The following is a 27,546-nucleotide window of genomic DNA, read 5'->3' as shown; positions in this document are numbered from 1 at the left end:
AATGTATGACAAACTGATGAACAACCCTGTCCCAAAAGACACACTCATTTTGTGAATGAGTGTGTGTTTGAATCTTGTCGAACCGTCCTGTTGCATGGAAAACAGGACTGGTCCTTCTAGAGAAACGTCCTCAGCACTCGCAGCAGGTTTTCGGAGGAAACATAACAGATATGATGAGGGGTTTAAAGTGTTTGGGCCTTTAAATATCACCAAATAATTACATAACTTATATTAGTCCTACCACACGTCAACACTTCCTTCAGAGCAGAAAGTTGTAGCAGTTATTTCAAACCCAAACTATTAACAGAGTATTTTCCGAGAAAGCTGAGAAACACCAACCTCTCCTGAAAACGTTGTTACACCTCTGACCCCATCACTGATGAATGTGAATGTGATCAGTGGTGAGTGAGTGTCAAGAAGAATCAACAGTTCAGTAGGTGTCAAATTATTCTTCATTTAATTAAAATGCGACAGTTTCAGGAGTTTTATTTTTAACGTCAAGGAATTGGTTATCTGTCTATCTTTTTATTTACTTATTTAGTCAATCCGCATTGATATAAATCGGGTGAACAAATTTATGATCCAATGCAATATATTAAAAACTGCATACCTCCAGAATTACAACAAATGATTACCTCTCTAAAGCAGTTTCAACACATACTGAGCATAAGACTGACTGAATGAGTTATAATATAATACACAATCATGTATAATGCTTTTACAGCTATAGGTGTACCTAATAATTTGGTCACTCAGTGTATAACCTCAGGTCAGTTTGGTTCTTCTATTAAGTCAATTGACTTCATTAAGTAACGTCAGTATTGTGCGAGTTCTGTGTAAATGCATCCCCATCTAGTGGCGAATATCAAACATGTCACTTGAATGTTTATTGAAATCCTACAATTGTGCCCATCTGCGCAGTTTGTGTTTCAGTGGTAAAGAACACATATGTGCTGCGACATATGATACCATGAAGATATTACACTTGTAAGACTGAGTGAGTGGGGAGTGGGAAGAGATTTGTTCTGAAAAGATCCTTTCACTTCCCAAAAGACAATCTAAATGCGCCAACTAGTAAGTGGTTGAGATAAGATTGTTAAGGTTGGGCAATGGGCACAATGAAGATCTATTGTTCAGTGTTTGTGTCCAGCAGTAACTGGATGATGACTTTGACCTTGAGTGCAATCAGGATTGTTTTAAAAATAACCTACCTGACATGCACCATAGACACATGAGGCCGTCTGCTGTACTGGTATGGAGCTGTAGAAACATAAACTTCACTTTTCTTTTGGGTAATCCAGCGACAAAATACAATTATTCCACCTCTATGCTTTTGAGAGCTATGTTGTATCGGCTATGAATAGAAGACATTGACATTTTGTCAGCACTATGAGATTAAGGTCTTTTGTACAAGAAAACACAGGACGAAATGCTGCCATTGTCCAAACTTCAACGTGTTTTCATATCTAAGGCTACCAATAAAAAGAAAAGAAAAATAATGCAGGTTTTTTTTATCATTTCAGGTGTTATATTTGATTAAAAATAAAAGAAAATAGTGGGTGGTTGCTGGGCAATTTCTGTGTTTCATAGTGAATATCCCTCTTACTTCTAAGCCCTTTAAGCGAAATGAATTACAATATAGAGGAATATGATTCGGAGGACAAACCCCACCACTATAAATTTTAACATACTTGTTTATTCGCTATTTATATTGATAAACACAGTGTTTTTTTCTTGTTTATTTTGTCTATTGCTTATCATTTTATTTATATTATACTTTATATATTTGTGCCATTCATATTTGAAAATGTTCAATAAATAAAATTATACAATCTAAAACAGCAACACATAAGACAGGTATATGACAGTAGAATATAAATATGATGTGTAATATAATAGAAACTATTACTATCTAGCCTACTGTGCATCTCAACCATGCTTCAGCTCCTTTGCTAAGCTAATTAGCTTTTAGCATTAAACCTAAAGCCCCCCTTTCTGCTGCGGGAGGTGGGCGGGCTCCCAACTCATCCACCAATCATCTCTCTCAACTCTCGGCAAGGGCGTTGTCACGTGCCTCCGTAGTGGCCAATGGCCAGCGGCGGATCATCCTGTTTGGCCGCACCCAAGCGGGATGATGGCGGATGGGCGGAGCGACGAAGCAGAGCAGACCAGCGCAGAGAGATAAACCCTCTCTGAACCCACCGGGCAGCGGATAGAAAAAAACACCGAGACGGAGAAGACCACCGTCCTGCTTTCACCGAGCCTTGCTTCTATTTCACCGCGTTTTCACAGAGAGGGTAAGCCCAGGAACAGACGCTTGCTGTCGGAAACAACATGGCCCATCTGTGCGGTTCAATATTAGTGCCGTGTTGTTTCAAAGTGACGAGCCGCTCACTGTGATGCTAACGCGTTGTATTCGCTCCGTGGAGATCTGCTCTGGCTGCCTTTAAACCGTAAACACGACTATTTCCGTGTTTTAAAGAGTTGTAGACGGTTTCTTGTGTAGGAGCAAAACGGCCGAGGGGCGCTGGCACAGTCGGTCGTGCACACGGGTGTGTCTTCACTCGCCCCGGGTGTCGTTAGCCCGCTGCCCGAGCAGGGCCCGTGTTTGCATTGTTTTACATCGGAGTCATGTAACTGTTGTGCTGCTCAGGCCGTTACAGTTACACACCGTGTTTCTGAACTGGGCGTGTTGTTGTTGTTGCTGGAGCAGGGGGATCGGGTCTGTGCTCGGCCAAGTGGGGGTGATGGAGCAGTTTCCTGTGTGAGGTCAGACAACAGACACCATGTCCTGCAGAGTGACACGCGTGGACAAACGGTTTTAAAGTGTAAGAAGGGTTTGCAAGTCAGCTCAAAGGAAATGGAATCATGCAACACTGCATTAGATAGAGTATGGTGCATTAGTAACCCCCTTGGGGAATTGCCAAACCGTCTGTAACATAATGCAATGCTGAAAACGAAACAAAAACCACTTTGGGTTCGTTATCTATGTTAAAACAAGATACAACATTGGCCACGTTGTGCATATACAATGATAGTTCATTGGTAGACTTGTCAGTAACAATTCTATCAGTTGTACCAGAACTTTGTTTAGCTATATTAAAACAAACTGCTGAATCAAGCTTCTTCAATGCTTTTGCAATAGTACATTTACTATCTTCATGATTTGGATGAATCGTGCGATTTGATATCATCACCTTGGGCTCTGGGAACTTGTGATTGTTCTCATACATATTAAAACGAGACCACAGAAACCCCATTTGACAAGATCTTTGTTTTTAATGTGTTTTTTTTATAGGATGTGTGTCATCCAGCACCAAAATATACACACTTGTTCATACATTCCATCGGTATTTTACGTATGGAGAAAATTATAGTGAAAATAAATGATTCCCCTTTTTTCCCGAGGGATCCACTCGTCCTCGCCTCCCACTTTGAGAACCCCTGCACTTAGATTTAAAAATGAAAACTGTTATTCAACCTGGCTGATGTTTAAGCTGTTGTTAATTGATTAATGTGTCTTGTTGTTTGTTATCAGGCCCAAACTGAAGAAGATAACCTCTAAGCTCTTCCCGTATCTAGCTTCACAGTGAAGTCCCCTAACATTCATACTAGTATAAGGATTCGAAGCCAGACCTTCAAGATAAAGTGTGTGTGCAGATGGATGTTAACTCCCTGCTTTTGGTAATTCTCTTAGAATGAGTGAAACTCCCAAAGGAGACAGCCTAGCTCTGTCAGTCTGGCTCCATGTTACCACCCTCGACACACACATACAGCTCTATGTTTGTTTTACTCCCACTCCCCACGCCCACACCCTTGACTGCAGTGCAGCTGAAAATGTGTTTCTCATTTTAAGTCCTCTCACTATTTCACTCTAACCCTCCTTCCTCTCCATATGTGATCACTTAGCAGCGTTTCAGGAAGGTTCATTTTCCTCAAAATGTTTAAAACATTCATTCTCGAGCTTGCATTCACACTACAGAGGTCGGTAAAGATAGTCGGTATATGCTGCTATGTTTGGGTCAGATATCTATCCAGCAGAAGGCTTCACAGATGTGCAAATGATACTGCAGGCCGGACAGTGAGAGAAGGGAAACTGTACAGGCAGGAGTGTGTTGTTTCAGAGAGCCATCTCCCTCCGCTATGTCCCACATGACATGCGACAGCCAGATAAACCTCAGGCCACTGCACTTGCACCCTAACACAACACAGCGTCTCGCCTGGCCCTGGCAGGCAGCGTCAGATAATGCATTTTCCATTCTGACCGTCATCAGCAGTGAAGCTGACTTACTGTACGTTTTTTTACTACTGTGTTTTTCTTGTTTCACAAATCAAACAGCATTTACTTTTGGTTTGAAATCAACCTGGACTTTGTCATTTTCCTTTACAAACTGATATAGGAGTAATGTAGCAACATAAGTAATGTTGCTACAGGACCTAATGTCCCTGTATTCTCAAAGCGGTATGGAATCGATTGGTCATGTTGTAAATAACAGCACAAATTACTGTCTGGTGTGCAGGGCCATACATGGGGCAGTGCTAAAATGACATCTAAACCATTCCAAGCAGTCATGGTAGTCGGTGGTTTGTCACGCACACACACACACAAACTAAAGAGCAGTTGCTTGTGGATCCCCAGTAATGACAGGCATCCAGCTCAGAGATATAAAGAGCCCGGTTTGAGTGCTTCTCCTTAATGTCTGCTAACTGCTTCAAACACCAGCTGTTCACACGCACACACGCACTTACACTTACACACTTACAGAGGGACCAATGCAGACTTTTCACACACAAGGATCTTTTCATTAGCGATTGTTTGATTGGCATATTATTGGAAAGGACTAAATGGATCTTGTTTATAGAGCTTAGTCATGCTGAAAAGATTGTTTAATGCAAGCTTCCGTCTTTCAAAAGAGAATTATGCTAAAATTGGAACATTCACATGTATGCAGAGTAGTGTAAAGTTGACTAAAAGCCATCCAACACAGAAGAGCAGGGAGTCTGGCGCTCCTATCTACAGTGCATCTCGTGTTTTTATTCTCTCTTTCGCATTACCTCATTGCTGCCTCCACGGAGAATGGAAACATCTGTATTGAGTGGTGTCATTTAAAGGTCAACACATGAGTCTGAGTCAGTCACGTGGAGGAAGTCCTGTCCTTGTTAATGCAACAGTGTCCAGTTCATTTTCCTGTTTGGATGTATAGTTGTATATCATCCTTGTAAGCCGTGGTCTTGGGTGATCAGATTATACAGTTATAATAAAAAATGTGAGCTCTTCCAAAGTGCATTGAAGACCTATCGGTCTGACCACATTCCAAAAGGACACATAGGAGTGAGTATCCAAAAAGTGTTCTAGGCTACATCGGAATTTTATACACATTAATAATCAGCTGGTTCTCAAATCACGGAAGCTGGCTTTGTCAATGATGTCTAAAAATGTTAAATGGCTGTGGAGCTATATTATGGGGATGTTATAATATATTGTGTGATTTAATTTGCCTGAAACACAACAACAAATAGACTCATTCTGTATTGTTTGGATTTCTTCTTTTAATTATCACACTAGACACTGGGAGTGTATTGTTACTTTCGAACACAGTTGGTCCTTACAAATGGAAATGATCTATGTGCTTGTTTGCATATTCGGGGAAGATATATCTGTTTACACATAGTCTTTCTAGACGCATGTGGAGACACATTCTCACACCTGGTGTGAACTGAAATACTCAGTGCTCTAAACTTGTGATGACTGAAGACACATGCTAATGTCAGGTATGAACATCTAAATTGTGTTTAATTCACAGATGGAAGTAAGTGTTGTGTCAGTAGTTCCACTAGATATGTATATCGTATTTACACTGGCTGTTGTTTATAATACACTTAATGAATGTATAAATAGTTATTGTCTAATTTGTTTACCTCCTCTCGATTATTGACATGGCACAATGTTGTTATATATCCATGTCTCTAGCTCTTGCTCTGGAGTATGAATGTTGGCGGGAATGAAAATAATTTTTACACTTTAGAATTAAAGCAGCACAGACACACATAGTGATGGTGCAGATAGTAGTACAAACGAGCTCGACTTAGGAATAATGGCAACATAGGAAACAGGAGTTGCACAATCAGTTTCCTGACAGTGAGATATATGATGTTCTCCATGTTGAGACATCCTCTTGGGTTCGGCCCGGGCCCTTTCAGTGAAGCCATTCGTTTCCTGTGAGTATAACCTTTAGTCGAAGTAAAGCAATTTTAATGGCTGTCGTCTGCCACTAAGTTTATAGCAGGCAGAACAATGAGAACATTAAGGGTCCTGTGGGAAATGGTGTATCAGACTCAAACGTTTTTATTATTGGCTCCAGTTTCCCTTTTGATACTTTTTAAACATGAAATGTAAAAACACTTAAATCTTATAATGACAAAACAAAGTATCATCTCTGATTTCTCACACAATAGCAGTTGGTTCATACTTCATGGATGTGATCCTTGATCCATCATCACAATGGTTTCATGCTGCTTAGAGATAGAGGGGGAAAGGCTTCTTATGTAGAGTTTCCCACATTCATAGTGAAAACGGTGGCAGAAATAGCAGCTTTAAATGTGCACATGCTGTTACATATTATGTCACCTCAAGTACAAAGACCTTCCTCACTGTGGTAACTCTGCAATAGGTCTTTAAAGCATTACACTGCTGCTATATAAAGAATCTCAGATGAGGTGAATTTGTTACTTACGTCTGCTGCTCTGACAACTGGCTTTAATTAAAGATGTGATTTAAACAAAAACATCTATTTAAAATCCTTTTTCACTTGTTTCCAGGTTTGGAGAAGATTAAATTATTTTCCCAATTTACAGGTCTACAGACTCTGAATCAGCTCACGTGCATTTTTAAAACAGCAGGGCGTCTTGGTTTTCCTGCATGCCAGTGACAGTCCATGTGTTATGATTATAACCAGGTCATGTAATTTGAATGAGATTGTTTATAACCCTGGGAACTCAGCAGTATTTTATTTTAATAATTACGTCACCATTCTGAAGATGTTCGCCTTGTTACACTGACTGGCTCGCAGTATGATTCTAGCTCACAGTTGTTCTTACATAACACTAATCTTTTAAAGGCTTTCCCAGAGTTGCCATGGCAATCTGTTTTGGTTTCCATAGCGATCACAATCTGTAACAGGAGTGGAAGCTAGCCGAGCCCCCCCCGCACCTACATTTCTGAGGAGAGCAGGAGGGGGGTACTGCTAAGTCGGAAGTGTTCTGCACTGACGGAGAAAACTTTGTCCATCTGCGGCCATTGCTATTGCCAGTGCTAGATTGGTTTCTTTTACCTGATCATTTTGGTCATACAGCCAGTATTCTTTAATCAGTAACCATTACGGGCATCAGAATTGAACTACAATTGTTTAATCCCTCACGGTTTTGTCGTTTGTCTTTGCATCGCTTCTTTTCTGCAGTCATGTTTGTTTCCTCTCGTGCTGTTACCATTAAAAACCAACACCTACAACAGGCAGCAAACAAGGCATAAGTGAGTCAAACCTACGGGAATGAGAACTGACGGTCAGTCTTGAGGCATTAGGACTTTTCTCTTGTAAACCAGGATGACAAAGGCCAGCCACTCTAAAACTGCAAACAGCAGTGTTGTCACGTACTTTGCCAGACGAACCGAACTTAAAGGAAACATCCTTTCAGTGTGTTTTTATTTTTATATTTCAATGTATATCTCATTGTTTTGAGATGACAAAGCTCCTGATTTTTTTAGGCACAGTTGTATAAACAGGAAAATTTGACTTTGTCGTGCTTTTTAAGGAGTGAATTTGGCAACAGACCTAATCGGTAATGTTCTCATTGATCTAGCAATAACTGATGTCCTAATCACACAAGAGAAACAAAAAAACAGAGCTTTCCTTCCGCAATTAGAGCTAGGAGAATGCAACTGTAATACAAGGAGGAAAATACCATATCAACAAACAAAATCTATAGTTTGTTTTTTAAATTACTTATGTAGAGAGCCATTTGTAGGTCCTATTTATGTGCCACGTGATTTTTTTTTTTTATAGCAAAACAGCCCATAATGACATGAGATGAATAGCATACATCCTTTCAATCTGCGTTTAACCAGTCATCCTTTACACTTTAAATGTGATAGTGTTTGTCTAGTTCTCCATATTATTGTTATGTCTTTTATGTGTGAGTTCTCTCCAAGGTGCCAATCTAGCAAAAAAACTATCCATGTCTACTCTTAATGAATCAGCACAGATAGATTTGATTTTTGTGGAAAGTCTCAGAACACCAGTGAAAGTTGGCAGGAACAGAGGGAGGGTTTGTGAGGTCTCAGTGTGATACTGGATGCTTTGGGTTTGGTCTGCTGTTGTCATGGCAGTTTTGGCTGAACATTTGTATTGATGCGGACTAATGGGCTGCATCGGTTTCAGCAAGAGCCCCCCTCCATTACCCATGCATGCTTGCACACACCAACATTTCCCTGTGCTCAGAAGCCTGCCCATTTCCTCCAGAGTCAAAGCTTCTTGTGTCGTCTGTGCTGTGACTGACAGGTGGAAGCTATTTATCCTCACATGCACCCAGCCAGCCAATCGGATGGACACAGATCTTTAAGAAATCTGTCACTCACTTTGCTTTATGGCTCATAATCTCCTCCTGTAGTTGTCAGTTAGCTTGTGTAGGGCAACAGTTGAACCGAAAGTGTGGTATTGTATGAGCAAAGGCTACAGATGAGAATTTATCATTTGAAAGTCTGAAGAATACCCCAGGTCAAAGTTGCTCATTGAAATCCAAAGTTATAATTTCACATACATAAATATATACTGTTTAGCTTCTACTATTTGAACATAGGATGCTTGAATTTACTTATATTTTTCTAAAGCAAATATCTTCAGGTTTTGAGCAGATGGTTCCGCAAATCTAGACGTTTAAAGACATCAACATGGACGGATGGCTTGGATAGACATTTTATTTCATTGCATTTAATGCAATAAACATTCGTATTCGTGTAGCTTTAGGGAAATAGATGTTTGGGTATATATATATTTGTTAGAAAGTGATCATAGGTATAACAAATTCCTTTTCCCTCTGCAGGAGGCCAGGATGAACGGCGATTCAGGTGCTGGAGTGGTGACGGCCCCCCCTCCCACCACTGCCCCCCACAAGGAGCGGTACTTTGACCGGGTGGACGAGAGCAGCCCGGAGTACCAGAGGGAGAGGAACATGGCGCCCGACCTCCGGCAGGACTTTAACATGATGGAGCAGAGGAAGAGGGTCTCCATGATACTGCAGAGCCCAGTCAGTGGAACAGAAATATGAAATTAATGTGTTTATACATATTCAGATTGAGTAGCAGTAGTCCGTATCATGTATCAGGCCGTTTAACACACAACACAGTCCTAGATTGGGTGTACTTGCAAGACATAAACTAAAACACTGTTAAATTATTTCCTCTCTGTTTCTGTTCTTTTTTGGGTCACTGTGCCCTCTGTTTGTTGTTTTACCCTTACACATTTTTCTTTTTCTGTATCCGTGTCTGTGTTTATGACCGACAGGCATTCTGCGAGGAGCTGGAGACAATGATCCAGGACCAGCTGAAAAAGGGGAAGACGCCAACTAGCCTTTTGGCTCTGCAGCAGATCGCAGACTTCATGACCACCAGCATGCCTTCCATGTATCCCGCTGCACCTCAAGGAGGCATGGCAGCGCTCAACATGAGTAAGCACAGAAGAGAATGAGTGTGTGTGTGTCTTTTTGACATCAGCCACAATATGTCTATACTCATAGTGAGTGATGCAGCATGTGACAGAGTTGGTGACTGGACAAAGAGTCCTTTCTTTCCTGCTGTCCAGTAATCAGTATTCTCTCTAACTTGAACTTATACAGCAAGCTATATTTTATCAATTTTTGCTAAGTTAATGTCTTGTCTCAGCGTTATTTTTGTTTTTCAGTGTCTAACACAGTCTTTCTGTCTGTTTCATCTCCTCCTCTCAGGTTTGGGTATGGTGACTCCCGTGAACGATCTGCGAGGCTCAGACTCTATCTCCTATGAGAAAGGAGAGAAGCTACTTCGCTGCAAGCTGGCCGCCTTTTATCGGCTTGCTGACCTGTTTAGCTGGTCCGAGCTCATCTACAACCACCTCACAGTGAGATTCTTGATAACACAACTTACCGTGACAACTGATACATGCCAGAGGGCCACATGGTTTAATCAACTCTGATTATCCCGTGTGAAACTGCATTCATATACACACGCACAAAAGAAAAAAGCTTGCTGACAGCAACATCTGTTTTTCAAATTTAAATGCATTTAATAAAACTTTATAAACTTTGTTCATATGACAAGACAAACATTTTCTAGACTCTTTAACCAAGTATTCAGCCAAGCACTAGTATAGGTATACTTTGTACTTTATTTCGTAAACATCAATAATTAATTCATTGATTTGATTCCTCTTAATTTGAGCCAGTTTCCGTGTGAAGCACTAATCTAACTCGACTTTCTTCCTGTCTTGTAGGTCAGGGTGAATTCAGATGAGGAGCGTTTCCTTATTGTCCCTTTTGGGCTCCTGTTCAGTGAAGTCACTGCCTCCAGTCTGGTGAGGATCTGTCTAATCTAATAGAACTCTGTCTTTCTTCAGAAAATGAAAACCTATTTCTCCTTAAATTACACATTAACATAAAATATGTGGTGAATTAATAAACTATGTTGTGTGATTTAAAGCTAAACTCAAAGCTATTATTTATGCTTTATTGTCTGACACCCCCCTGCCTTCCAGGTGAAGATAAACATTCAAGGGGAGGTAGTCGATCGGGGAAGCACTAACCTTGGAGTCAACCAGGCCGGCTTCACTCTCCACTCTTCCATCTATACCTCACGGCCCGATGTGAAATGTATCGTTCATATACACACAGCTGCAGGTGCTGCGGTAAGGGACTACACCGTAATAATATGCTGTTTAAACAGACATAGGTACATTGTAATCTTATGTTGTGTGGCGTTGTTTATTTCTTTGGTTGCAGGTGTCAGCCATGAAATGCGGCCTGTTGCCCCTCTCACCTGAGGCGCTGTCTTTGGGCGAGGTGGCCTACCATGACTACCACGGTATACTGGTGGATAAGGAAGAGAGTGAGCTTATACAGAGAAACCTAGGCCCTACGAGCAAGGTAACAGCTCTGTTTATATGTGAATGAAAATAAGAAAAATGTTGCTTCCATTGCTGAAAAATATTGCTTCCATGCATTTAAGTCTCATAAAGTAACTTCCTATTTTAGACCAGTAGTAATAGTTTGGATCTTTCCTGTGTCCCAGGTGCTCGTCCTGAGGAACCACGGATTGGTGACCGTGGGTGAAACAGTAGAGGAAGCTTTCTTTTACATGCACAACTTGGTCGCTGCCTGTGAAATCCAGGTACGACACACACTGAGCTCTATAAATCTAATTTAATCAAAAAGCTATTGGGACTGATTTGGTGCTGTTCATTCTGAAACTCTCACCATAAAAGTCCGTTATCATATTTTAAAATCACAAAATGCTGTTTCTATATTTCCTTATTTACGTTTTGAAAAGACGGGTTTCTACTGTGCTTCTTTCTATTATAGTATCACAAAGACCACCATGTATTTTCATGTGGTGTCATGGTACTGTTGTTTGTTTGCATTTATCACCACAACTGTCTTTGTCTCTTGTCTCTCCACATCTTTATATATGTTTCACTTTCTTCATCAATGTCTGTATGTGTGTGCGTTATGTTGGTGTGTCTATGTATGTCAAAACATTTTTCCCTTCTGTTTTCTGGAACTGTCTGTGGTTTCTTTGTCTGTCTGTATTCCTCAATACATTTTTCCAGGTGCGAACACTGGCCAGCGCTGGAGGGCCAGACAATCTGGTGATGCTGGACCCGGGGAAATATAAGTCACGTTCAAAGGTCCCTGAGCCGGTCGGCGACGGGTCCCCTTCAAACCCCAAGTGGCAAGTCGGGGAGCAGGAGTTTGAGGCGTTTATGAGAATGCTCGACAATTTGGTTAGTACAAAAAAAAGGAAAAGGGGCGTACTATAACAAAAACTGATGCATATTAGGCCACTCCAGGACATTTGGAGGGAAAGTATCTAATCCTTAAACTTCCGGGAGCCCTGGCCTCTCGATTAACTCGCACCCACTTCCCCTCCTTCACGTGGTTGGGACTTACATTAATAACACAGATATTTGCAGGCTTTGAAATGATTCCAGTCTATTATGTATTGACCCAATTCTAAACCTCTGCTGTTCGGTTCTGTCTTCCTGTTGTCCAGGGCTACAGGACGGGCTATCCTTACCGCTGCCCGGCACTGCGGGACAGAGGTAAAAAGTACAGTGACGTGGAGAACACTTCCTCTGTCCATGGTGGTTACTCATACGGGGAGGACAGCGACTCAGGCGCTCGCTCCCCGCTGAAACACAGCTTCCAGCGCGGCCAGCGTGACAAGACCCGCTGGCTCAATGCCGGTGGCCGGCCCGATGAGCCCTGCGAGGATGGGCCGGACGCCAGCAGCCCCAAGTCGAAGCCTAAGGTGTGGACGAACATAACACACGATCACGTCAAACCCTTGCTGCAGTCTCTCTCGTCCGGTGTCTGCGTGCCAAGCTGTATAACCAACTGCTTGGTCTGTGCCTACCTTATTGTTCCTAGTATAGATATTAGAGCTACCTTGTTGATGGATACGGGTAGTTGGTTGGCATCCTGAGGTCCTGGGGACAGGGAGGACTTAAATTACAGTACAAAGCTGTATTTTTTTTTAACATCTTCTCTTGAGCCTTTTTTATGTGCTCACAAAATTTAACTTTCACTTCTTTTAGGCTCTTTTAACCTGTGATTTCACATCCTATTAACCCACCTTTCTAATACAGTTACCTCTGCTCTTATAGTTGCTGTGTAGAACAGCTTTGATTATCTACTGACTTTCTTTACTCTTTTCTCCCTCCTGGTTTCCTAATGCCTCATGATGCAAGGCCAGCTCCCCACAGCATGCCCCACTGCATGTGTTGTAGTGATGTTCATTGTTGGTGTTGATGTTTTTCCCCAAAGGAGCGAGCAGCAGGGGTGTGGCATGAGTCCTCGAGTGGGCGGTTGAATGTGGAAAGAAGCTGTGATGTGTTGCCGCAAACCACATTGTTGCTCGTTCTGTAAAACACTTTTACTTTCTTGTCTCTGCATCTTGATGATGGCAAAGTATTGTTGCTCAAAATTGGTCAGGAGAACAGATTAACAAAAGTAAGGTCAGTGAGATTTATTAAACATCTCAGAAGATTAATATTATATGTATTAAGGAGGGAGGAGGCATGTGTTTCACATCCAGAAAATTGCATTTTTGGATAAGAAAATAATTATTGTGGCCACAAAACCAAGCAAAAACTTCCCTTGCAAAAGATTAATGCATCCTGCTTTTGTGATTTAAAATTGGTCTTAAATTGAGCTCAGACTACAGGACACTCGGGTTATCTCTAATATGCCTAAAACCTTAGTCGGTACCTTGTCAGGTCAAGATTATCCTGTAAGGTGATGGGTTACATGGTTAATATGTTTGATATTTCGGATTTAAAATTAGGACCAAAACAGCTAAAGAGAAAGACCGGTGCTGCCAAGTGATGGGAAACATTCAGATGATAATGCCAGCTAGCGTGACATTGTTGACAGTAAAACTCTAACCAGAAGAATAGATAACCCGATTGTCTGCGTCTTTCCAACTACTTTTCATTTAGAATTTTTCGCCTTCTCCTCTTGTTTATTAACATTGGAGCAAGTTGAGGCTCCATGCCTCCCTCCATTTGTTTATATGAGTTCACATGAGATGTGAGGTGGTGCGTCGATGCAGTAAGCAATAATCTTAATAGCGGTTGATGTTCCATTATTTTCTAATGTTGCTGTGTGGGTTTGTAAAAGACTCTAGAGAACAATATCTTCAAAGACGTTTGTGTCACAACCGGATTTTTACAACTCCTGTAGTCTGAGCCCAGCTAAACTTCTGCAACTGCTTCCAGTTGTTTCTGTTTGCTCTATTATGTTTGCTTCCTCTTATTTCTGATTTCATTATTGATTTTGAAAAAAGTTCAACTTCAAAGCCTGCATGAGTGGATTTTGTCTGAATAGAGAAAAACAATGACGAACAATAAGCCATGAAATTTGACCTGACTTTTGAATCAATTATCTCCTGTTGGGAAAGTAGGAAATGTTGTGTTGTGAGACTCTTGCTCAGTGAGTATATCATGTTTACATGTTCATCCCATTCCCAACCAACCCAACCCAGCTACTTCCATCAAGGAATCCCTTCCTCATCCAGCCCCCTGGTTTCAGCAGCTAACCAGCCAAGCTTATAGTAAACACAGGAATGAAGTCATGAGCTTACGCATTCCACTGCAAATTACATGCTTAGCTTATAAAGGTCAAGTAAAACGTTTTGCATGGAGATTTTGTTCATATACTCATGCGCTGCTGCTCATTCAGTTTAATGCAAGAAATGGGGGCAGATTTCTTTCTTATTTCCCTCGGTCATGCTGAGCATTACCAGGTTTAAAAGAAGCCAATGGGGTATTTTACAAGAGCATATTTAACATGACAACAAAAGGTTTAAACCTCTCCCGGACAGATGCACTCTTGTCTTACATTGTAGCTCTGTGACAGTAGCTGTTATTATTTCTGACCCAACATGGGCGAGTGTGCTCGGGTGTGTCTCTCTCTCTGTCATCCTTGTTGTCGTATATCAGCCTGGGAAATGACTTTGGTGATGCCAGCTCACCCCTCACTGCCACTCTCGCTTCGTAAGCCAGCCTCATCGTCTAAGTCACCCAGCCGCCCCTCACCCTCCCTCACCTCTTACCACCTGCCCCCCCCCCCCCCGCCAACCCTTTCACCATTTTGTCATTTGTGTGATGTTTTCAGTTGTCTCTTTCTGTGTGCTCCTTCTTTGTTTATATTTTAAACTCTAACATTACATCAATGATGATGACAAAAGGTTGTCGTGCAAAAATGCTTTCATCATTTTACCGACACTGACCATCCCAAAAGCAGTATAACCTAAGGAGTGTAGAACCATCGGTAGGATGCTTAACACATAATGACCCCTATGGAAGAAAATTTTCTTTCTTACCCTAAATTATTAATAGTTTCCCCCCGTAAATGTTACCTTTGTAAAGCTGCCTGTCCTACTCAGTTTGTGAGTTTGTGAAATTGTCCCAAAATAGTAAAATGAACACTTCCATACTGAGGACCTTGAGGTCCTGCTGGGAGAAACACACTGACAAAGATTAAGAGTTTAGCAGCATCAGTATGGTGCTATGAAACCTGGAAAAAACAAATGATCAGAAAATAGTAATAGTCCTGCAATAGCAGCGACAATTTCTGTATCATAATTATACTCATAATTCATACATTTTATGACATGCATGTAAGTCACTGTCACTGTTTCTCTTGTTAACGTTCTCAGTCTGAACTTTGATTACACGTCTCACTATATGCAATTTCATCTTTTCAAAACTCTGTGAACCTTGATTGATCGTTTTCTTGATAAATTACTTTTATTTTACTTTTTTTACGTTTCAGCTCTACAGTAAAAACTCCTATTTAATATCATTTAGGCTCCATTTCATTTGATCTTTGTTCACAAATCGATCAAACTATACTCAATTAGATTGTATCATCCCGCCAGTCCAATAATCTAATATCATAGGTTGATGAATAAGCATTAGAGAGGATATGATTTGTGGGAAATTATGTAGACCTGCCCACCGCTAAGTAAACTAAGGTACAAATGAAACTTATTGTCTTTCGTGTTCCTTCATCATCATTGGTTCACTTTTTACCTTCAGTGGGTTTTTTTTTAAAGTTATCCAACTTTGTCCATTTCAGTTCAGCATGATTCTTGTATTGTGAAGCCTGCATAATATTTTGTCTGAATCTATTTTCTGGCTTGGGTTTTCATGTCAGTCACTAGATTTGGTTTTAGTTGTTTTTTTAAAACACGTTATTTGGTGTTCACAGTGGTCAAAGGAAGACGGCCTCCGCCAGGGTGCCGCAGCCAATCAGTTTATCCCGTTGAACACCAACCCAAAGGACGTCCTGGAAATGCGGAATAAGGTATCACAGCCTTTTTACATTTTTATTTACTCATTGATGCTTTTACAGTTATTAGCATTGCATTAGAATGATGCTGCACCCGTTCCTCTTGTTCCTTTATAACTTGAAATGTTGTTGCCTTGTTTAGATCCGGGAGCAGAACCTGCAGGACATTAAGACCGCAGGACCCCAGTCTCAGGTTCTCTGTGCCAGCAGCGTCGGGGATCGCACCTTCACCCAGGTCAGTCTGTGAAGGCACCACAATAAAACCAGCACTGCCACAACTATCCTGACCTGGAGAGAAATTTATGTCTGATTCTAATGAAATGATTGAGATTTTTGTCTCCTGTGTTGAGCTACAAAAACACCTAAAACTCCAAATCAGTCTCTCCAGGTCTGGTGTCACACCTGAAACCAAAACGCTGCAATCTGTGAATTTATGTTAAGATGCCCTCTACAGTAAGCTGTTCAAAATATTATTGAATCTGATCCGACATCAGTTTTGTCGAGGAGAATCTTCTTTATGACTACTAAAAGAACTCTTCCTCCATGTTGTGGAGCATGGAGTGACTTTGTAACTCTGATATTATTTTCTAACCACAGAGATTGTCAATGTGGCAGGTGAGTAACATGTGGGAGAGGTTTCAGGTTGTCTCCATTTTCATACATCAGGGTTGCATCATTCAGGGTTTAGGCTGTTACTTATACTCAGCACTTGCAGGCATTTTGGTATCTTGAAATGTTCAAGAAAACTCCCATTACTGTTTGGTTTCCTGTGCATGGATCCTTTTTCTTTTTTGAGAGGTTCAATTGCAAAACACAGAAAGACTGCTTAGTCAGTTTGAGTTTCAGTTTGCTTTGCATGAGTTACTCTACCTTGGTTGCGGAGGTAAGTGTTTTCCAATTGGCACAAACGCCATGAAAAGCAGAACAAGGGCAAATTAAGTGTGCCGGTACAGTCACGAGTCAAAACCGCTGCCAGATTATTTTGATAATTAGATTTTATTTATTTCACCGTACTGGACAGAGACACAGACAGACAGCACATGTGTGTCATGGTAACATTCATTGCATCACTTCCTGTTTGGCAATTTGTCTTCAAAGTAAAAGCACAATGTTAGTTTCGATGCTGTAATTTTGTATACCGAGTGGAATTATAGACCTTATACATCGAAAGGTTGTCTATTGCTTAATAAACAAAATAACACTGAATAATTTAATCAAACCTACTTATAAACAGCACACGTGAAAAGATACAAAGCTTATTCAGTTTAATTTTATCAAAAGCATTGACTATAATATCTTCATTGCAGATAAACTAGGTCAGATGAACACGGAGTTTTCTAACTCCACTCCGCATCATAGACTGTTAAAAAAAGCTCTGCACACAAACAATGAAAGGTGACCGTATATTGTAGAACTGTTTGAGGAGGACTCATTAATGAGAAGGAATAATTAGCAATAGCAGACATCCAGGCTTCGTAAGGACATTGCACTAGTTTCTATAAAGTGTTTTAATTTAGTTTTACACCATACTGGTTTGTCAGAGCCAAGACCCAAGGAATCCTGGACGATCTGATGTTTGGTTAAGGATCAGACTATATGAACCACATGCTGCAAAACCCTCTCCCCTCTTGTGAATAGATTCTTTACAACGCATGCTCGTGGCTGTTTATCCCAATGCTGCTTTGCTTTTTACAGCCCCATCGCTTTTCCAGAACCATCGCTCTTTGCATGTACCTTCCAGTGTTTATGTACATATAAACCTGTATGCTGCTATGTGTGTATGCAGAGGTGGGAAGTAGTATGTCTTCTTCAGGACATTATTAAGTTAAGTTCTATGATAGATTTTGAAGAGTCAGGTTGACCAATCAAATCAACAGTTTTCCAAACAGGATTATGCAATAACAATGATATTTTAATAATCCATATCATCAAGGCTCCAGTTGCTATTTATATGTGACATAGATCATATTTGTCTAATTTCATCTTAAGAAACACTTAAGCTTATAGTACTTATAGTATAGTACGATTTTGTTGAGCGAAGTCTTTCCACCTCTCTGAGTGTGTGTGAATGGTGGTATGTTCGTGAACGTCTGCAGACACAAGCCTGCCTGACAGACTGCTAATGTGACTGTGCTGGTGATTAAGAGCTGGGTTGTTCCCCTTCCCCCCCACCTTACTGGGTTTACCATTGCAGGACGCCCCTCTGTCTGACTGTACTGATACTATTGATGGCCTTGATGTGTCCGAGGGGTCCTATAGTCCTGCTAAATCAATTAGAAAGGTACTTAATGCTCCAGCCACAAATGCCACTCACCCGTACTTCACACCATCCTGCAGTCATCCATTCCTCTGAGCCAGCAGACACTTGATATCTGAGATGAAGTGGATGATAGTTCTAGGATGAGGCAATTTATAATCCTCCTATGTTTCAATAATGTTGTGACCTAGACTGTTTATATATTGGATTGTTAAATTTAGTTTTTTTTTTTCATTTTTGTGGCAGCTATGAATCTATTGTGAGCTGTATTGGATTTTCATGATAATAAAAAAAAGTTGAGCTGAGCAGGTGTTAGATGCTGTAAATAAGTTTTTCTGTTTGTTTTACACACAATTAAAAAATTGTGTAGAATTTGATTAATTAAATATTTTGTTTTAAAAAGCACAATTATTGCTTTTTGTTAGTTTAATGCAGTTATGCCTTTACAATAATTTTGCTAATGTACAAAAACCCTTATTCAAATCGGTCCTTACTGGAGTTTTTGTGAAGGTGTTATTGTGAGGAATGAAAAAAGGGAAAACAGCTACTGTTCTGTAATAAAACAAGAATTAACCAGTAATAGTAAATCATAGCATGTGCTTCTTGAATTTTGCAATGGCCTGTTTGCTCTATTTAGTTATCATGCTGGTACTTCTGCTAATGCTGTGTAGTAGCTGTGTGTGGGGACCTCTAATCTTGATAATCACGTTGTTTCAGACTTGTGAAAACTTTGAGAGAAAGCGTTTTACACTGCAACTTTCTTATAAAAATATACAATTCTTCCATATGTGACTTAGAGTAACTGTAATCCATCCCAAGTCGATGTCTCATCTTTTTCCCAACTTTCCTCTGTGTCACCTGAAGGGGGAGCTTGTGACGGCGTCCAAGGCCATCATCGAAAAGGAGTACCAGCCCAGGGTCATCGTCAGCAAGCAGGGTCCCAACCCCTTCACCAAACTCACCGACCGTGAGATGGACGAGTACCGCAGGGAAGTGGAACAGAATCAGAAAGGGCCTGAAGGTAAACCTGACAGCATGAAAGAAAGTCAATACGGAACATATGCACTTGTTATACGTCCTCTCTGTAACGACATGACTCTTGAGTTGTTTTAGGCAAAGATAAATGACGTCACACATTTGTTTAAGAAAAAATTGCATCAGTTGCTATTGGGTATCTATATATCGGTCTGTTTCTAATTTATATTGGGGCAGATGAGGGTAAATTACACAGAGAAAAACCATATCACTTTGCTAAATCTACATTGCAAGCATTGATACAGGGGTCATTTGAGCTGTGATACTTTCTGGTTCACTGTATCTTCATGGGCCATTATTTGATATGAAGGGGAGTAAATCCTTGAGAATGATGCAAAAATCTATTAACCTTGAAATTGGCCAAACTGTGATGTTATCTCTCCACACAAATACTTATGGATTCACAGTGCAGGGACAAGACGCTAGTAGGGAGGGATCAGCCTACGGCGCATCCTGTCCTGAAGCTGAGACACCCCAGAGAGGTCAAGCCTCCGTCTCCAAACCTCTACAGTCGGGAACTTGCTCGCTCAGCTTAGAGAAAGCCCCGCCTACGGCACCTGTAGCTGCTACCCCGGCCTCTGAGCAGACTTCTTTTTCCCTCGGCCTCTCCAGCGGGGCTGGGGTGACACGGGATGGCACTTCTTCCGCAGGGACGCTAGCAGATGATGTTTTTTCGGCTCCAGATTCCCCACATAAGGAGTTCCACTGCGCTGTGCTGCGAGCCCTCAGCAAGGAGCCGTCAGTGGTAGAGGCAGCTAAGGCGGATCAGGCTCCAGGTACACCAGACGAAGCGGAGTCCTGCCTAAACTCTGGCCTTCTGCTTCCCTCCTCCCCTGCTCAGTCCTGGTCCACCTCACCACATGCCGCTGCACTGGGAGTCTGGGCATCCCCCGCCTGCTGTGTCCTTTCCTTTTTCGTGGGGTTTGGAGTTTGTTGCCATTTTTATTTTTTTTTAACATCTGCAAGCGCCCTCCCTACCCACAGTTCAATCTCTTAAAGCCTCTGCTTGATTATTTTTCTCCCGATCCCTCTTTTTGATGTCTTGTCAAAGGTATCAGAGCTCTGGCAGATCAGATACCTTTCTGCAGTTTGATTGGAGGAGTAGCTGAAGAGAGAGGAGGTGCTCATTTTTGAGATTTGAAATCCTCCTCTCTTTCAAGATGCTCAATTGTTTTGCTTACATTTATCAAAGCTGTATCTAAGCACAATCATCCAATCAGAGCATTCCAAGTGTGGACTTGAATAATGGTGTGGTCCTGCTTTTCCTGCTAACCTGTCCTGAAAATATCTCTCTTGGTGTTTACTCCCCCTATTGTGCCTCTCACTCATTTCCATTGAAATTAACGATAGTTTTGCTTTTGGGATATTTAATGGTTGGTTTTACTTGGGTTTGGTTTTACTGGAGTTTGCAGTGTTCTCCGGATTATCGCTTCTTACTGGTTCGGTCCTGTGTGCTGTCTTCCCTTTTCTTTGTCTTTTGTCAAAGATGTATCATACATTTAGCCAGTATCAGAAATATACAATTGTATCCAGAAAAACTATAAATAAATGTATGGCGCATACCTCTGCAAAGGCCAAACAGTCCCCTTGTGAAACCACATTTGGATCCACATTATATTGCCCACAATCATAATCAAGATCCATGAATCTCACTTGTTCAAAGTGAAAAAATGTATCTGATCCAGATCCACACGTTATATTTATGAATTCTTCTTTGTGTCATTCCCAAACCCTCCTCTTTAATGGAAATCGGTTCAGTCGATTTTGCGTAATCCTTCTAACTGGCAAACGAACAAAGACAGATGAAAACATGACCTCCTTGTCGAGGGCAACTACCCAGATCATGTTGCCTGTTGATTTCCTATTCCCTATTCATTTGAGCTTATAGATTCTTACTATTTTATTTCTTCTGATTTCCTTCCAGAAGCAGACCCAGAGCCACTAGCTGAACCTGTGGAGGAGCCTAAAGGCCAGAAAACCACCTCCACACCCCCCAGCACCCCAGTCAGAGCAGATGAAGGTACGTTGACCTGATGTATCCAACTTGCCCGGCCTGGTCCTGTGTGGTTCAGCATGGCTGGATGGTTTGATTCTTTCTAGGGTTGACGCAGGGAATGCCTATACACCTGCCTGTCTGTCTTAGGGTCTGTTGTTGTTGTGGTGGTCTTTAATAATACTACTACAGATGCTGTGCTGTGTGTTCTGTAATAACAGGCCAAGAGGTTTTGGGAATTTAATCAGACTTATACGTTAACAGATGGATCACTTCAGGGGGAAATAATCATAACAAAGCTCCAGTCTCAATGTCAGGAAATATTGAAGATATAAGCTGCAAGTGAAAATAATAAATTATATATATATATATATATATATGAAAAACTAGTATATTTTGCTGCTTAAATGGACCCCAGTGCAGACATTTCTGTCTGTTTTTGTTCTTTTACTTTTTTTTCCTCTTGGTCTTTATTACTATTGGATTACACCTATGTCAGCGGTATAGTCAATGACGATACTCAGACTGGCCTCAAAAACATCCTGGAAGATACATTAATTGAAAGAATAATTGGTATCAGTATACATCAATATTCCTTATACGAGCTGCAGTCTGCAAAAAGCAAAGTTATCGTCAGAGGGAGGAAAGGGTTGGGTGGATTTGAACACAGGTGTAATCGAATATGCAAATGTTGTTTTATAACATGTCTCTCTGTGTACAATATCTCTTTTACCCCTTCACCTCCATTCTCCATCTTTTGGGGTCTACTAAGAATGGTTCCCAACCATTCTTTTTTTTATTTCATTTTTCCTTTTTTAAATTTTAACACAGTGCCTGTGTTTTGACCTGCATAGACATTTGTTTCTACTTGTGCTTTTTCTTCTTTGTGGCTGCGATTACAATCAGGAGATGGAAATACAAAAGAGTACCTATTGCCATAGTAAGTACGTACAGTTCCACCTCCTCGCCACCCTCCTAACAACCTGTCACCCCTCGCGCCTGTGTTTGAACATTTACCCCTCTTTTTTTCTTTGCATGGCTTCAGTAGCAGATCTGTTCTCTGGTCTCAACTAACCCCTTTGCCAGGGTTTGTGACTGTTCAGTCGGTCTTATCTCGATTGTCTGACCTGTTGATGGGGGTTATTTCAGAGCGCCTCCATTTCTCATACTCAGTTTTAATGTTAATTTAAATGAATTGCAAGAAGAAGGGATACTGATTCGTTATTTTGAGGCCTGATCATAAACTTTTACCTAAAGATGGATGACGTCTTCACATCCTGCCAAAATATCGAACCGGGATACGTTCATTATCCTCTTGCACCGCTGCAGTCTGCGTAGTAGTGATTGTGGAGTTAAGCTATGGTATCGTGGTCCTGAGATAAAGGATCTTGACTAATCACGAGTCGGTCTCAGCTGTCAATCATGACATTTCATCCCGTTTTTATAGCATCAAATACCGATTAAACCAAACTTACTGGAACAATGAGCAGTTGAACAGCCAACTGCCGTCGTCCATCTTTATATACACTTTATGGATGGAATGCCTTCCTGCTGATTTAAACTATAAATGGAGGATGTTTCTGAAGTAAACCTCACAACCTACCAAACTTTTTATGTTAGATAACCTCTCTTTTCTTCCCGCCAACGATTCACTGTCAGATTAACCAACCTCTTTAGCACACTTGCACATTCTGTCAATGTTCTATGACTGTATGTATATTTCTGTCTCGTGGAAAATTACAGGTAACGTTTTGTAAAGTGTGTTTTTGAATGTTTATCTTTCAGAGGTGTCCTTTACCAGGTACATCAGTGCTTTATGTCAGTGTGGCTTTTCATTGGCTTTGCTCAGACTCACTGTTGGTGTTTTAGCTTTGTAGGCGGTTGAGGCCTGATGCTTGGCTGTGTGAGGTTCAGCCTCCATTTTATCTGTGTAAGTTTTTTTGGCCTCATCTCTGCTCGACATACATGAGAGATGTCAAATGAAGACTGGTGTGTGGCGTTGTCTCAGGTCTTGTGAGCGAGATCAGAAGTGATCTGAGCTGTAGTTGTGTTGCACATGAGAGCACGGTGTGAGCCTTCAGCAGTGGTTTGAATGCTGTGTGAGCAACTGATTCCTGGAGATCTACCTATCCAGACATGCTGGATTAGCACCTGTTGCTTCTTTAACTCACTGCTTTGGCACTGGAGGTTTGTTTGAAAGGATGAGACAATTACTTTAATAGCTAGATGTCGATAATGACTAGAAAAGCCTCATTAAATCAAAGCTGGTACAAACCCTCCAGATTTGTGAAGTGTGCCATTAAATATACAAAATCCATATTGTTAAATGTAGCCCGACCAATTTAGTTGTTTAAAAACATATAAGTATCTCAGTTTATGTTAAAGTAAAGACGTGCATTTATGTACTGTATATTTAAATAGTGGTATCTGCGTCGGCCCCCAAAAATCCATACTGTTTGGGCTATTTTGTTAATAAAAACGACTTAAGTTTAAACTTTTGCTTTTGTATATTTGTTTGTGGAAAGACAGAAAAATTAAGACATGTCCAAATTAAATTAAGTTATTGCTCCCTTTCGGCTTTGCCAGCTTTGACTTAATTTACCTTTTATCACCTCTTTGAACTGTGAACTCACTTTTGTGGCGTTTAAAAAATTACAATCACAGAAAACATCAGTTTTTGAATATTGTTCACTTGTGTTTGTTTGTACACAGGGTGCAAATGAGCAAAGCAACTGCACTCATTAAGATTTCCCTGGTAAAATGAAGGTAAAACCAAAATGCGATGAAAGAATAATGTTTGCTTTGTTATAGAAATGATGAATCTTGGTTGGGCTTTTGAGTTGAAGGTGCTTGAAGTGTCAGGTTGATGAATATAGTCGAGTGTGTTTTTAGAATTGTCCTTTAGGTAGAATGGTTGCGTCCGGAAACGTTCAAACCTCGTGGTCTAAGACTCTTTTAAACTGAAGAGCACTTAATTATATCTTTGTGTAGCTCAGAACCGATCTCTTTAAATGATTTCTGAATAAAAGTCTCATAGATGCTCTGAACTAAAGAAGCCATATTGTGTAAACAAGTTGACTCTTGTTAGGTAGAAAATCCTGTGGAGGTTCTAGCTGATCCAGTGATCAGAGTGTGTTAGCCTCGCCTTTGTGTAAGCTCAGCAGCACAGTTCCATCTCTTTGTTCTCTAAAATCAATATCTCTCCATCTTCCCCTCCACCAGACTCCTTGCCTGACCAAACCTATAAAGACGAGAGCGATGCAGCCACCCTGAGACAGACCCTTCCAGATTTGACGCCCGACGACCCCTCCGACGCCCCAGCGCTTCCTGCCGAAGACCTCGCCTCCGCCCCTGCCACCGCAGACGCGGACGCAGCCGAGGGCGAGGAAGCCGCGGATGCCGGCGACCAGGAGGGCGACGAGTCTCCCAGCAAATCACCCTCCAAAAAGAAAAAGAAGTTCCGCACTCCTTCCTTCCTAAAGAAAAACAAAAAAAAGACAGAGTCCTAGATTGGGGAGCGTTGGCGCAGTCCTCAAGGCTGACCGCTTCTCATTTCTGCTTTTTGTCCACCATGGTATCACCCTTCCAGTAAGCCACAGTTACACACAGTTACGCTTTTTGCTGTTTCGATATCATTTTTGTCGCTGGCTTATTAACCTATTTTTCCTCGTTAGCGCGTGCCAATTTTGTATACAGTGTAAAAATGATTGCATAAAGGTTTTTAATTATTAGAAGCTATTAGGTGTGAGAAATGCATTCAGTCTTCAGTCTGGCCTTTCACGCATGTCTCTTACTACAGGCCCACAGACTTGATGTGAGGTTTCAGGGTTTTATCACCCTCATATTTTTTTTATTTTTTTTTTTTTTTAAGAAAAGCTGAGAATTACTAAACTGTTGTAACCACTAGAATGTATTGGGATTGTATCAAAAATGTCTAAGTGTCTTTAAAATACACTGAAAGAGAAGCTTGTACCCTCTCATGTAACTGGAGGTTAATGCTGAAGGAGAGAACTCCAAATTGCATTGTGCTAATTTAACCTCTGAAGCTGTGCATTCATTTTAATCACGTGTTAGCAGGAAACTCAGTTGAGATATTTTCTGTGGATCATTTAGCCATGGAAAATGAAATCACACATAATCCATATTAACGTCTTCATAATCCAATATTTGATCTGCATTCCAGCTGAGTCACATCAGATGTTTGTCGAATAAGTAAAAATCTTTTTTCAAAAACGTTTCAGCACAGAAGAGGCATCTTATATAGGTCTGTAGATGATGTGGATTATTTCAATAACCAACTTCATTATAAACCCATATCTGCAGTGTGAATGATGCCTGTAGGTGTAAGAGAGCGCTGTGCTTGTCGATTATTCACAGGGGTTGATGTATTTGCTTCTGGCTTTTAAGTCTTTAGTATGAAGGAATGTGTAAAGAAAATCTTAGTTTTTTTTATTGCTATAAATGGTTCTTTGTTTTCAATTGACCCCCTGATTTCACTCTGTTTCTGTGAAAGGCAGAAAAAGACAGATATGCTTTGTATTGTGTGAGAATACGTGTTAGTTTGTTCTCGAGTCCATCCTTCTGTTTTTCTTTATTTTAATCCTCTCGCCCTTTTTCTCAGAAAGTAGATTGAGCCATAACGACTTGCTGCGAGAGAGCACTGTGAGCCTGCTCATTCATAAACCACTGTCGCACAGATAATCACACTCCATCACAGACGTAGATACAGATGTGGGGGAGCATAGAAATGACAATGTCGCCGTTTACGAAGCTGCATGATTAATCCTACTTCAAAACTGGACTTTCCTGTGTGCAGCTCGACTCTGAGCAAACCCACTTTGTCACTGATAACCTGTGTGTTTCCAGTTGCAGTAAACGCACACTGGCACACAAGCAGCTCACATTTTTATTTTCTCACAGATAATCATTAGTGTGACTGCAGTTGAGTTGTACTTGAGGTTACAGGGCATTAATACCGAGGCCACCTCTGTGCATTGCTTCATAACCCTGTGTATTCATCCTGTGTTAGAGAATGGTTAGTCATGAGTCAGTCTAACTCATGGTGAATTGAAAGACAACACTGACAGGAAACTTCACCTACTCTGTGGTGATTATAGACCTCAGTGTTTGGTCACTGCAGGTGTTATACCTACAGAGCTACATATAAGCTGAGAGCTCCGGAAGGACTGCATGTGTAGAGCCTTTAGAGCGTGAACTGTCCTGACTAATGACCCCTTTTAACTGATTTCTATTTAATTTGAGCTTTCGTGTGCTGATGATTAGAGTAAAGTCCTTGTATTCATAGTTTTCATCTGAGTAAACCACACGTTTATTTTATTTTACCCCTCAGATATGCTGATTTGTGTTCTGACGGAATTACTTCCAATTTAAATGTCTCATCATTAAACATCTACAGACTTAAAACTTCCACTTCTCTTTTGGTTCTGTCTGTTTTACAACCATGAATAAAAAACACTTCATTATCGTTGCTGTGTTGTGATTCTATTAAGTCTATGTTCTTGACTGTGTGAGATTAATCTTGTGGGAAAAAAACATCAGTTTTGGGTAAATATGTAATCTTGTTTGTGTAACAGTTATTTGTTATATAACGCAGTTTAGTATGTTTTTATATTGTGTTCTTTTTATAAACACATAAGGAATATTTATTTATATATTGTACCTCGATCGTCAATTTGACTACGACTTCAGTAAAAGTACCTATAGGTGTTATAATACATATGTGTGATGCTGTTTGAAAAAAAAAACAGCTTGGTGTAGTTTTTTGAAAAGAGAGATCAAAGCCAATTAGAACGTTGGCTGGACTATAAAGTGGCATTTAGCATCAGTTGGGTCACGTCACCTGTGGAGCTCAGGCAGAAACATACGGAGAAACTTATGGATAGACGATCTAACTCTTCACTTAAATCTCAGAGACGAAGCTGAAAATAATGGATTTTGACGCTCATGTTTACGGGTTTGTGGAGAATATGGAGATTAACGATGAACTGGACATGACCTGGGAGATTGCAAGGGCGATCTGTGGCGACCTGAGCGACCCGACACCTCAGGCCGTCCCGGTAGATGACTGGTTTTACCCCCTGGAGGAGACCCCTGCTGAATACACCCCCCTGGTGGCGACAGGCCTCACCTGGGAGCAGCTGCT

At 40.9% G+C, this 27,546-nt stretch overlaps 1 protein-coding gene across 12 annotated transcripts; it reads left to right on the top strand.

The window, feature by feature from the left end:
• The first annotated feature begins 2,145 nt into the window (after nucleotides 1-2,145).
• add1 (adducin 1 (alpha)) lies at nucleotides 2,146-26,868 on the top strand. Of its 12 annotated transcripts, none has more exons than XR_009924687.1 (19): nucleotides 2,146-2,297; nucleotides 9,097-9,300; nucleotides 9,558-9,720; nucleotides 9,997-10,148; nucleotides 10,521-10,601; nucleotides 10,782-10,931; nucleotides 11,026-11,169; nucleotides 11,315-11,413; nucleotides 11,853-12,026; nucleotides 12,296-12,646; nucleotides 16,018-16,113; nucleotides 16,241-16,333; nucleotides 18,293-18,379; nucleotides 19,220-19,376; nucleotides 19,798-20,166; nucleotides 21,315-21,410; nucleotides 22,290-22,323; nucleotides 24,096-24,149; nucleotides 24,606-24,744. XR_009924687.1 is itself a non-coding variant. In XM_062412384.1 (18 exons), coding segments are annotated over exons 2-18 (2,442 nt in total). In that variant the 5' UTR covers nucleotides 2,146-2,297; nucleotides 9,097-9,105; the 3' UTR covers nucleotides 24,607-24,747. The 12 variants fall into 12 exon arrangements, 10 of the variants coding, with proteins under 10 accessions (XP_062268368.1, XP_062268372.1, XP_062268369.1 ...); XR_009924688.1 differs by having other exon boundaries at nucleotides 22,290-22,327; XM_062412384.1 differs by lacking the exon at nucleotides 24,096-24,149 and having other exon boundaries at nucleotides 24,606-24,747.
• Nucleotides 26,869-27,546: the final 678 nt, after the last annotated feature.

The sequence above is a fragment of the Platichthys flesus genome, chromosome 19, assembly GCF_949316205.1.
Source record: "Platichthys flesus chromosome 19, fPlaFle2.1, whole genome shotgun sequence".
NCBI classification, from domain to species: domain Eukaryota; kingdom Metazoa; phylum Chordata; class Actinopteri; order Pleuronectiformes; family Pleuronectidae; genus Platichthys; species Platichthys flesus.
Note: the sequence above shows the minus strand (reverse complement) of the source record. Positions and strands in the feature narration are given on the sequence as shown.

What these genes read in the sequence shown, in the direction of transcription:
- add1 (XM_062412380.1), top strand. Translation starts at nt 9,106, where the DNA reads ATGAACGGCGATTCAGGTGCTGGAGTGGTGACGGCCCCCCCTCCCACC. An exon ending in AAGTCACTGCCTCCAGTCTG is followed by an intron (nt 10,602 to 10,781) that starts GTGAGGATCTGT and finishes CCTGCCTTCCAG; the next exon opens with GTGAAGATAAACATTCAAGG. An exon ending in GAATCAGAAAGGGCCTGAAG is followed by an intron (nt 19,377 to 19,797) that starts GTAAACCTGACA and finishes ATGGATTCACAG; the next exon opens with TGCAGGGACAAGACGCTAGT.